At 38.0% G+C, this 11,809-nt stretch overlaps 1 protein-coding gene across 1 annotated transcript; it reads right to left on the bottom strand.

Annotated features, from left to right (window-relative positions):
- Window positions 1-2,483: 2,483 nt before the first annotated feature.
- LOC123875194 (translation initiation factor IF-2, mitochondrial) lies at window positions 2,484-11,717 on the bottom strand. The gene is made up of 15 exons (XM_045920881.1): window positions 11,526-11,717; window positions 10,786-10,921; window positions 10,303-10,423; window positions 9,842-10,005; window positions 9,167-9,347; window positions 8,325-8,501; window positions 7,671-7,720; window positions 6,593-6,807; window positions 6,134-6,212; window positions 5,769-5,894; window positions 5,465-5,690; window positions 5,150-5,271; window positions 4,603-4,786; window positions 4,030-4,170; window positions 2,484-2,734 (listed from the first exon to the last, which is right to left on the bottom strand). Exons 1-15 carry the CDS (start codon window positions 11,549-11,551, stop codon window positions 2,562-2,564), a joined length of 2,121 nt encoding a protein of 706 aa, XP_045776837.1. The 5' UTR covers window positions 11,552-11,717; the 3' UTR covers window positions 2,484-2,561.
- Window positions 11,718-11,809: the final 92 nt, after the last annotated feature.

Raw genomic sequence — 11,809 nt, 5'->3', positions numbered from 1 at the left:
ACCACAAATCGAGTATAGTCTTACAACCGAGTATAATTCCGCGATAAGAAGTTAAATTACGTACCTATCTGTATATCTTTGGTTATAAAATCAATGGTACATAATATGACGATATAAAATGTACCTAGTTAATTTCTATAGGTACTAATTTTCATTATATATTTTGATGGATTTTCATATTTGCTACCAATTTCCTACCTATGTAGAAATTATGCATTCTTGAGTAATATAAAATATTATTATACGAAGCGATGTTTTGGATGGTTAAAAAATGCATAATGTACTTTCTTAGGCCTATGTACATGTTTATTTTGGTGATCTTTGCACTTTATTTGAGAAAAATATTTTTAGGAAGTATTTATTTTCTTAAATAAATTAAAAAGAAATCTTGGTAATTGGATTCAAATTCATGTAAGGGTCATGTCAAAAAATCTAGCAGAAAGAAAGATTTAATCAATGCTTGGTCATTAAAAAAATTAACAAAACTAAAACAAATGTCTGTTAATTCGTATTAAAGAAAGAGCAAAGGTCCAGTCAGATTATTGAATTTTCCTTGGTTCAAGTATTTCCCAGTCTGTCCCAAAATTTTGTTTTATTTATGTATATAGTGGATTAGTTATATTAGTATTATATTATATCCTCGTAAATTCATGCCGTCATAGATTAACTATCATATAGTTCAGAAACGATCGTAGGTGCTTGCACCTAGATGTGATTTAAAGCATCGCTGCAGAATAGACAACAGTTCTGCTTTAACTGAACAGCCATTAAGTTCAAACAATATTTTTGAGTTATCGTCAAAAACGAGGGAATTTTTAAAAACGAATGTTTCTCATAAATATTTAAACGTAGAACCAAACGTAAAAGTAACTAAAAACTTTGGTCCTAACATTTTTTAGAATCATTGTTTATTTGGCGATAACTCAAAAAATATTTTTTCACTAGTGTGTTTCAGTTAATTTCACTCTAAAATTATTGTGATTTCGATATTTCAAATATATAGGCAACGTTGTTGAAGATGTGCAAACTTGTACTAAGCCTAAACATTAAATAGTGTAAGGTATGATTGTTTCCGAACTGTATGTTCAGTAAACTGTGGCTATATTATGTTTGTATAAATGTGTTTATTGTTTGCTAGTTAAATAAACAAATGTTAGTTCCATACGAAGTTACTAGATGTCGCGGAAGCGATGCAATTAATTATGTAATATTAATTTATTGAAGTTTGTTCAAAACTAGTGAGACACGAATTATGAGCCTATCAAGTTAATAAATAGACGATTCTCTTTATAAATTTAATGCGGTTTTATTCCTTCCCAACCTTGATCCTTGAGTTTATTTTCTGACACTGGAACCAGTACCGTAGGTGTATCGGTTGACTGAGACAGCGTGTGGGTTAGGGTCCGGGATGCGGTTTGCGAGAGGATAACAACGACATTATATTGCTTGAGTTTTACGTCAACTATCACCCTCCCGCAACCCGCATCCTACCTTACGAGCTGTCTCAGCGTAACGGTAAGGGTGCCTTTCCACCAGTGATGTGCTATGCAGCTATGCTACGAAGATGTGAAATCTACGCTACGAAAATATGTGATCGTTTCCACCAATACTAAGCTATGTAACTGTGCGAGGAAGATGCGCTATGAAGATGCGCCGCCGCAAAGTAGCTGCGCGAGAAAGATACGCATACTGTAGGTATTCTGCTTTGCACCGCTGTCGACGGCCCATAGCAAGCATCCATAGCACGCAGCCATAGCACGCATCCTTCCATATAAAAACATAGTTCCATATATCTTAGTTGAATCCGTTTCCACCAGTGCTAAGCTATGTGCACCAATGAATATGATTGGTGGATATCAAACGCATCCATAGCAACATAGCATAGCTCATCTCTGGTGGAAAAGCAGCCTATACCTCGTAGAGATTATCATATATACCTAATAAACTAGCATGTTTTGTGGTTTTGACTTTTGATATATTGCATGACATAAAATAGTAGGTAGGTAATTGCTAGAAATCTGATACGTTTCTGAGTTTTAGTGACGTCAAAAAGACAAGCCATGGGACGTAACTTGATGGTTGGGATGTATCTTGACATTTAATGAAATGGAATTTGATATAGAAATCGCAGATTGTGACTGATGAGTTAAATGATCGGTTTACACGAAGTTAACGTTAACTTAAAAACTTACACTCAGGGCTTCGATTCAACAAGAAACGAAAGAATGAAAGCGGACTTCGTCTGTGTTGGCGTTTGCTGGCGCGCGTACGGTGCCTTTTTGGGTTTTTTTTTGTTAAAAGTAGCCGGTTTTTGTGTTTTACTGTTGTTTTTTGGTGGTGGAACTGACTGAGAAGCGCTCTAAAGGGGCGCCGCGCGTGTGTCGGTGAGTGCCGGCACAGACGAAGTCCATACTTATATAGTTTCACTAACTTGACATTGGCTAATCTTTGTAAAGGCAGACGAGAGAGAAAAAAACAAAGAATGAAAGCGTAATTTTATAATAATTTTAATATCTACTTAAATATTGTACTACATTACACAGAGTCATGACTAATTGGAACTAGAATCCAGGATCCCAAGCAGTGGTGTCAGAGACGTCGACCATCTTGTAACAAACTACAGTATCACCGGGCGATACGGTAAACGTGGTGTCTTCAAACCTCAACCCACACTCCATGTCACGTTTTATTGTTGCCACTTCGTCCTTCAAGTGCTTCATTGATGCTAATTTACCTGGAAAGGAATTAATTTTTATTATTAACTAGCGACCCGCCCCGGCTTCGCACGGGTGGACATTTATTTTTTCTATTTTCCGGGATAAAATATAGCCTATACGGATTCGGAAGAATCCCTCTAAGTAATGGTAAAAGAAATTTTGAAATCGGTCCAGTAGTTTTTGAGCCTATTCAATACAAACATACAAAAATACAAAGGTTTCCTCTTTATAATATTAGTATAGATATCCTACTAATATTATGAACGCGAAAGCTTGTATGTATGGATGGATGGACGCATGAATGTTTGCTACTCTTTCACGCAAAAATTACTGGATAGATTGGGCTGAAATTTAGAATGGAGATAGATTATACTCTGGATTAGCACATAGGCTACTTTTTATCCCGGAAAACCAATGAGTTCTCACGGGATTTTTAAAAATTTATATCAACGGGAACGAAGTCACAGGCATCAGCTAGAACTAAAGACTAAAATACCTAAAATTGATGAACAATTTTGACAATTGAACAGTTTTTGTATTGGAAATACCGAACGGGAAATCAGCTGGAACAGCTTCGATAGCTCAACGATTAAAGAGAGGGCTAATATTCTTTTTTTAAAGTATTATTGGAAACCTGAAATCTCAAGTCAAGACAAAATTATTATGTGTTATTTCGCGATTAAAAATCAGTTACCATTAAATCTTGTTATTTAATTCAGTAAAATATAATGAAGAAGTTAGTAAAGCCCTCTCTCTGAAAAGAACGTAATCCCAATACAAATGACGGAAACAATCTTAGTGGGTGTTAACCATTTTGAGGCACCAACCAATCAAAACCAATCAAAAATTTTTATACAGAATTTCGAATGTGATTGAAAACATTTTCTAGGACTTCGTCGTGTTAGCGTCTGCTGGCGCGCATTCTGTGCCTTTTTGGAGTGGTTTTTTTGTTGGAAATGGTCGGTTTTTGTGTTATTACTGGTGGAACTGACTGGGAGGCGCTCTGGAGGGGCGCCGCGCGTGTGTTGGCGAACGCCGGCACGGACGAAGTCCATACTTATACATATAGTTTCCCTGACTTGTAAATAGCTACAAACTTGACATTGGCTAATCAGTGTAAAGCCAGACGAGAGAGAAAAAAAAATTTTCTAATTGAGTTTCAAATGTTTTTTGAAAACTTATTTGTGATTGGTTGGTGACTTAAAATGGTTAACGCCCACTAAGGTTTTTGTCTCTGTCATTTGTGTGGGATTACGTAACAGAGAGCGCCCTACACTAACTTCTTTACGTGGATAGTGTACAGTAAACCTACCCTCAAAAACGACTTCCTGTCCGCGTATGACCCTATAGAGCGCGTTCCTCGCTAACGAGCCCTTCACGCAGCGACAGCCCGCCACTGGAACCTTCTTCTTGCCCTCCGATACTTGGAACTGTTGGAGGACGTTCGCTTCACCTGGAAAATTGAACAAGTAATTCAACAAATCGGGCATAAACTATGAACATAATCTCCCTTGGCTCGTTGCCAAGTGTTGTGACCTCTAAAGGGCGTTTGTGCACACATTCTTAATCGATTCGTATTCGTAAAAATAAGATTCGAAGTGGCCGTCATACAAAATGTATGTGCATTTGTGCACTTATTTGATTCGTATTTTGACGGATCCGTAAATCAATATTATCGCCACAAAACCATTATTATACTTTAATACTACTCTTCATTACTAATGTGAATGGTTCTATGCATGCGTCACTAAGTGTTCGGGAAGATTTATCCTGCAAAAAAACGTGCTATGATAACTTTATTATGATTTTATTCTTTACTTTGAAAGGACCATATCGAAAACCCTTTCAATGGGTAAAATGGTCCCTAGTGTTTACATGAACTTACCAATAATTTCTTCCTCCTGTCGGTTAGGTATCCTAGCACTAAGCTCCTGTTTGATGTCGTCCACGAGTTTGTATATGACGTTGTGCCGCTTTATGGGCACGTTGGCGTTCTTGGCTTCCACCGCCAGAGCGGGCGGACACTCCACGTTGAACGCGTATATTACTGCGTTGAACGCTTGGGCGATCTGGAAATGCGGGTATTTGGAAAAAATAAAAATCAGCCAAGTGCGAGTCGGATTCGCACACGAAGGGTTCCGTACCATCGAACAAGAAATAACAACTTAATTGTATCAAAATTTTCACAGCAGCCATTTTAAAATTTTTATTATTTGTTGTTATACTCATAGCAGTAATGAATTACATATTTTGTGAAAATTTCAAGTCTCTACCTATTACGGCTTACGAGATCCACCGACAGACGGACGGACAGCAGAGGCAATAGGGTCCGAACCCTATAAATAAAAATTGTACGTGTAAAGCCACAAATTTACGCCATAACCACGATTGCATAGTGAATAAAATAATGTACCTGAATAAACAAAACCTACCTCTATATCGTTGTGCGTGAGTTGACCGACTCCGTAATTGACGAGTTCCAACTTCACCCGCTCGTGCTCGTCATACGTCTCCAGAATATCCAGGATCGCTTCCACGGACCCATCTACGTCACCTGCCAACCAAAACATCACATTAAAAATAATTTAGAATTAGTTCCAGATTGCAAGCGCAGCGAGCGCAAATTTATTTTCACTGTTTCCTCCTGTATCATCTGCCTATACCTTCCTATAGACCGCTTGTGAGACAACTGTTGTGCTGAGATCTAAGTCTAGACTCTAGCAGCACACGTCAAACACAGCACTAACCTTTGACCAACACGCTGAGGGTGGGATGCGTGTCCTCCTGTATCATCTTCTGCCGCGGCCCGGCGGGTCTCAGCCTGTACCTTCCTATAGACCGCTTGTGAGCCAACTGCTGCTTGTATTGAGCTCGATGCTCACTCTCTTTGGTCGAGATAGCCTCAGCGTCTGATGCCTGTTTCTCTTTCATGCGCTGGTTGTGACGCCATCGCATTACTTCGTTCGCGCGTTTCTATCAACAAATTTTGATTTTAAGTATAATGTACCGGCTTTACTCACATATTTAGTCAGTCTGCACATTTTCTCTTACCTCTGACTCAACTTCTAAGACTTGGTCTCCGGCGGCGGGCATTTCCCGCCAACCCAGCACTGATACTGGAGTGGAGGGGGGAGCTTCGTTTATAGAGGCTCCTTCAGCCGTGTTTAGCACTCTAACCTACAGAAAATTTCAAAACAATTAAAATATATCTGGTGTAGCTGGGAGAGAATAAACTACAGGTTTTAAAAAATGAAAATGTAACTTGGATTTGAAAGTGAATGTCATTTTCCTAATCAGCACCACAAAACTTAAAAAGTGAATTGCAATCAAAAAAGTGGCCATCTTTGATTTGAACGCAAATAGTCATTTCGAAAATTAAAAAAATAAAATACATAAGTCTACTTGGAGGTACTCACTTTGGCCCAACCAGTTCCCGCAACGATGATGCACCCTTTCCGCAAAGTGCCCCGTTGTACCAACACCGTGGCTTGCTTCCTGTTATAATTTTTTATAGTTACAAACGTCATTTAGTTACACAGACTAGGAAAACGTCGCGTTTGGCATCTCCATACAAATTCGAGAGATACTGAAAAATAATAATAGTTTTATTTCACTTTTTTTATTACCTACTAGAGGATGCCCGCGGCTTCGCCCGCGTGGATTTCGGTTTTTTAAAATCCCGTAGGAACTCATAGATTTTCCGGGATAAAAAGTAGCCTATGTCTTTCCCCGGGATGTATCCCAAGTCAGAAGAACCGATTTTAATGTTTGGTACCAAACATTAAAATCGGTTCAGCGGTTAGGCCGTGAAACCGTAGCAGACAGACAGACAGACACACTTTCGCATTTATATTATTTAGTATGGATCTACTTACCCAGTGCGAGGGTCCACCTGGGCTTCTATGACCACCCCCTCCACGTATCCTCCCGGATCCGCCTTCAACTCCATCAGTTGGGCTTGCAAGGTCAGAGCTTCCACCAAAGTGTCCAGGTGTAACTTCTTCAATGCTGACACCTTTATAGCTTGTACATCACCACCTAACGCTTCACACACTATACCGTGCTGGGCTAAGGAACGCATTGTTTTTTCCTGCAAAGATGTTGAATTTTCTTAGAATGTATGTCATTCATCAACCCATCGCTGACTCACTACTGAGCACGGGTCTCCTCTCAGACAAAGCAGGATTTGGTCCAACATGCTGGTTAAGTACAGATTGGCAGACTTCGCACACCTTTGAGAAAATCATAAAGAACTCTCAGTATCCAGATTTCCTCACAATGTTTTCCATCACCGTTAAAGCATGTCTTTGTTTGAATTGAGTTTGAGATTGAAACACACTTAGCTTCGAAAAGTAAGTGGTGCGTGTCCGGAATCGAACCACCCACCCTCCGAATAGGAGACAGACGTTTCAACGAATAAGCTATATCACCACTTATGATGATATTATGTGTAATAATGTTAAGTTCTAATAATGTTAAGTTCGTAAAAGGGCTTACCATAGACAGTTGTATGTGATAAAGGTAAACAATTCATATTATGGGTTAAACTCTATAATAAAACTAATTTTATAGCAAATAGCAATAATATAATAAGACAAACTATAGTACTAAAATTATGTTGTATTTACAATTTACAAGGTAAAATTAAATTAAAATTTTATAAAACCCCCGACACATTTTTATTAGAATTTGGCTGGACACTAATTTGCATTGGTCGGATAGTAACAACCGGTCTAATAAGAAAACTAGAAAAGAGATTTTCTTGGATTATAGCTAAGAACACTCTCAATCAAACAAAAAAAACTAAATTAAAATCGGTTCATTCGTTTAGGAGCTACGATGCAGACAGATACACAAACACACAGATACATAGATACACACGTCAAACTTATAACACCCCTCTTTTTGGCTTGGGGGTTAAAAATAACATGAATAAAATTGAGGCATACCTACTATGTTAACACCTGGCTTGTCGATTTTGTTGATCGCCACCAGTATGGGAACTGGAAAGAATAGGCAATATTGAAGCTTTATCTACGTACTAGATGATGCCCGCGGCTTCGCTCGCATAACGTGGAGTGGACTAGAGCGCACTTTGTCTTTGCTTAGACTTAAGTTTCAGTTAAAACGAGACAGATTTATGTAGTCTTATTAACGCTGTCTCGTTTTAACAGTGTCTTAAGCCTAAGATCCGAAAGTCCGTTCCGTTGAGCTGTTGAGGAAATTCTATCACATTAAGCCGGGTCCAGACGAGTGTAACGTGTAATGTAACACGAATTCTACGTGTGGACGGCACTACGAACGTTTCATGTAACGCTCGGGCTGATCCATCGGCTGTCGGTTTTTTACACAAACACGCGCGAACACAAAAGCGTACGCAGTGCTCGTTTAAACTTTGATAATAATAGATTCGCGTACACAATTCGCTTTGAGTTCGTGTGCCGTCCACACTGTTGACGCTAAATTACAAGTAATCTTACATTACACGTTACACTCGTCTGGACCCGGCTCTAGAGTCGCTATTTGGATGTCTTTACGGATTGAGCCTTCTGTATCAGTAAGGTAGTAAGGTGTTCTGTAGGTAGTATGTACTCTGTGACCACTCACCGTCAGCCTCTCTGGCCATACGGATAGACTCCACAGTCTGCTCCATGACGCCGTCGTCGGCCGCCACGACGAGAACGACGATGTCGGTGGCGCGCGCGCCGCGGAAGCGCATGGCAGTGAACGCCGCGTGCCCAGGCGTGTCCAGGAACGTTACTTTCTCCCTGGACGGGAGTTTTACTGAAAAAAAATTCAATTTTATTGTATTTCCCGCCATCGTTCAATAGCATACGCGCTACAAAAAGGCAGGCAGCGACTTATGCCAGTGGATTTCAAATTCAAGACAGCCGACGTATTTTTTAAAGAAATCGAAATGTCTCATTTCAATGTATGTCTCTATGTACTGTGGACTAGTTGGCTATTTCTAACTTGCCTTTTTTCCTTTCGAGGTACGGAACCCTAAGAATGCGAGTTGCAGCCTGCAAATTTTGTTGTATACAACGTGGCATCATAGCAGGTACATGGAAATAATTTTTTTATAGGGTATTCAGGATGCTAATTACTAAAATTACGTGTATTTTGAAAATCAAGTTTAGAATTTCAAAACCTTAGAAAAATCCTTAGATCTATCCTTTAAATCTGATGTTTCACTTATGCTTTAATAGGGAAAACGCGTCAAACACTTTAAATTGATTTCATTATTCAAAAACAATTTATTGTAAATTGAAGAAATGAAAAGAGCAACCGCCGAGTTTCTTGCTGGTTCTTCTCGGTAGGAACGGCATTCCGAACCAGTGGTAAATTATTTGAAGATTAAAAAACAGTTGTAAAAGTCTATTTGAATAAAATCTATTCTATTCTATTCTATTGAAAAGGCTTTAACTAAAAATGTTTTGAAGCTATACCTTCAAAAGCGCCAATATGCTGGGTGATGCCTCCAAACTCAGTGTCCACAACAGAGGTGTCTCTCAAGGCGTCCAGGAGTGTGGTTTTCCCGTGGTCCACGTGTCCCATCACGCATACCACGGGTGGTCGCGGCCTTAACGCTTCAGGGGGTGCGGGGGGCGCGGGCACTGCGTCCTTATTCTGAATCATTTGCACCAATCAACTTAATATTATGCTTGCAACTTCATTCATGCGTTTTAAAAAACCTTGTGGAAAGTTGAAGATAGCTTAACGTAATATCAATAACACTCTTTTGCCCACAACTTTGTATAGAGTAAGTGTGTAAGAGTATTGTCGTACTCACCCCAGGCACAAGCTTTACGCTTAGTTGGAGGGGAAAGGGGAGTATTAGTCATGATTAGCATGGCTAATATTCTTTAAAAGCATCAATATTAAAAATCAATAAGATTCTTAAACTTCCCTAAATCAACATTAATAACAATTTACTTATTAATTAACTAACGAAACTAAGGAAAGACTGTTCAGAATCAGCTTATTAGTGCCAGAGAGTATCCACTTACGTACAAACTGACAAACTAACTTTTACTTCTTTATTTCTAATTTAGTATAAATGGGCAAAACTAATGAAATAAAGGTCAACTAATAAAATAAAGATCAGAAGTGGGATAGCATACCTCTTCTTCTTTTATTTCGTCTTCAGGTCTAGCAACAATTTTGAATCTAAAACCAGATATCTTCACAACATCTCGTACAATCTGAGGGTTATGTATAACAGTGTCTTTTCTGTAAACTGTGTCTGAGTTCTTGTCCGCAAACTCTAATGCTTTGAACACATGATCTGGAATAAAAGTCCTAAAATTAATTAAGTCATCCAGATCACTAGATTCAGTATCAGATCAGTAAAAATAATTTCATTCTAAAATATTTTAATTTTTTTGAACTGTTTCATGAAGCTATTTTTACATGATAAGGGTCCGTGCGAAATTTTAAGTAATAAGATAAAATGCTCTTGGTTTAAACGCATCTTGATGATCCAAATTATTTTACATGAACAGAAAAACTGATGCACATATTTCTGAACATGTTCTACAGCCTTAGAAATGTAAAGGTTTTCTTGAAAATTAAGTTTACTTACCCACATCTTTATTCAGTACATTAGCTATTTCCTGGACTGTCATATTACGCCATATTCCCACAACCTCGGAGCCTGCTTTAGGGGAATATCGTATCACCCTTTTGCCCTGGTTCTCTATAGCCTATACAGAAAAAAAAATTAGTCAGTCAGACTCACACCATACCAGAAAATAACACTTTTTTTTAATGATTTAACCACAAATTCATGGTTTTCGGATTTTCCCATTTACTTGTGCTATAAGACTTTGCTACCTGCCAAATTTCATGATTCTAGGTCAACAGGAAGTACTTTACAGGTTTGGATTGCCTTGATGGATCTTAAAAGATAGACAAAAATGATCTTACAAGGGTTCCTTTCTTTCTCTGAGGGTTAAGATCCCTAAAAAGCAGCAAAAAAAAATTTACAGTATATTTCCACAGCTGATAAGTAACAGAAAAATTATAAACTAAAATTAAAATCTATTTAAGTATAACAAAAACAAACCCTTTCTTCCACAGATTTTCTTTTTTTGAAACAGACACTGTTTATTGAAATGCATCTTTTCGAGTTCCTAAAGTTGTATGAAAATGCAGTATTTTCAAATACTTGTTTACATTCATTTTTGATGTGTAATGGCAACCTGCAAGAAAATTAAATTTACTTAATGCATTTTAGAAACTACGCTGACTTGCGCTTTATCTATTGTATGATATTGGTCCTATGTCAGAAAAATCATGTAAGCACCAACAACAACTGTGCGAAATTTCGTCATGAATGACGCGCGAACATCACTTCACTCATTATAAATGCAAAAGTGTGTTTTTTTGTTTACCTATTGGTTTGTCCTTCAGTCACGTCGCAACAAGCGACGGAGTAACAGATCGACCTGATTTTTTGCAAGAATATAGTTGAAAACCTGGAGTGTCCTAGGCTACTTTTTATCCCAGAAAATCTAAAAAGTTCCCACAGGATTTTTTAAATCCTAAATCCACGCGGACGGAGTCACGGGCATCAGCTAGTATAGAATACAAACACATACCTAAAATCATTTTCATACATTTAATGGTACCTACTTAAACTGCTTTAGGTAATCAGAGAAGTAAATTAGGTTACAAGGTAATAGATTACACAGGTGTTACGAGCTCCTAAATACTCTGTTTCCGAAGATATTTGTAAGTGAATAAAATGTAAATTGCGGACTATAAATTTATTTAAGTTATTAAAATTGTTTAATTCTAGCTTACCATTTAAACAGTACACTTCTGTACATTATTGTGAGACTTAATAATTGCTACCTAGTACCTATAGAAAGATATTTCCTCATCTCATGCCACATCAAAAAAGTGTTATTTGAATTGAACACAAAATAATAAAGCGTTCGAAACGGGAAACGGTGTTATTTTATTTTAAAAAAATTGTGAAACCTAACCTAACTTTCAAAACACCGCTCTTATCAGTTGACAGCTAACGGGCGACATTGGCATTTGATGTCATAAAATTCTATAATCGTTGGTGTAGCGCCACAGAG

The sequence above is a fragment of the Maniola jurtina genome, chromosome 19, assembly GCF_905333055.1.
Source record: "Maniola jurtina chromosome 19, ilManJurt1.1, whole genome shotgun sequence".
NCBI lineage: Eukaryota > Metazoa > Arthropoda > Insecta > Lepidoptera > Nymphalidae > Maniola > Maniola jurtina.
The sequence above is the reverse complement of the archived record's forward strand: the minus strand, read 5'-3'. Positions and strand labels throughout refer to the sequence as shown.

What these genes read in the sequence shown, in the direction of transcription:
- LOC123875194 (XM_045920881.1), bottom strand. Translation starts at nt 11,551, where the DNA reads ATGTACAGAAGTGTACTGTTTAAATG. An exon ending in TGTACTGAATAAAGATGTGG is followed by an intron (nt 10,006 to 10,302) that starts GTAAGTAAACTT and finishes CTTTTATTCCAG; the next exon opens with ATCATGTGTTCAAAGCATTA. An exon ending in ACGAAATAAAAGAAGAAGAG is followed by an intron (nt 9,348 to 9,841) that starts GTATGCTATCCC and finishes CAAATGATTCAG; the next exon opens with AATAAGGACGCAGTGCCCGC.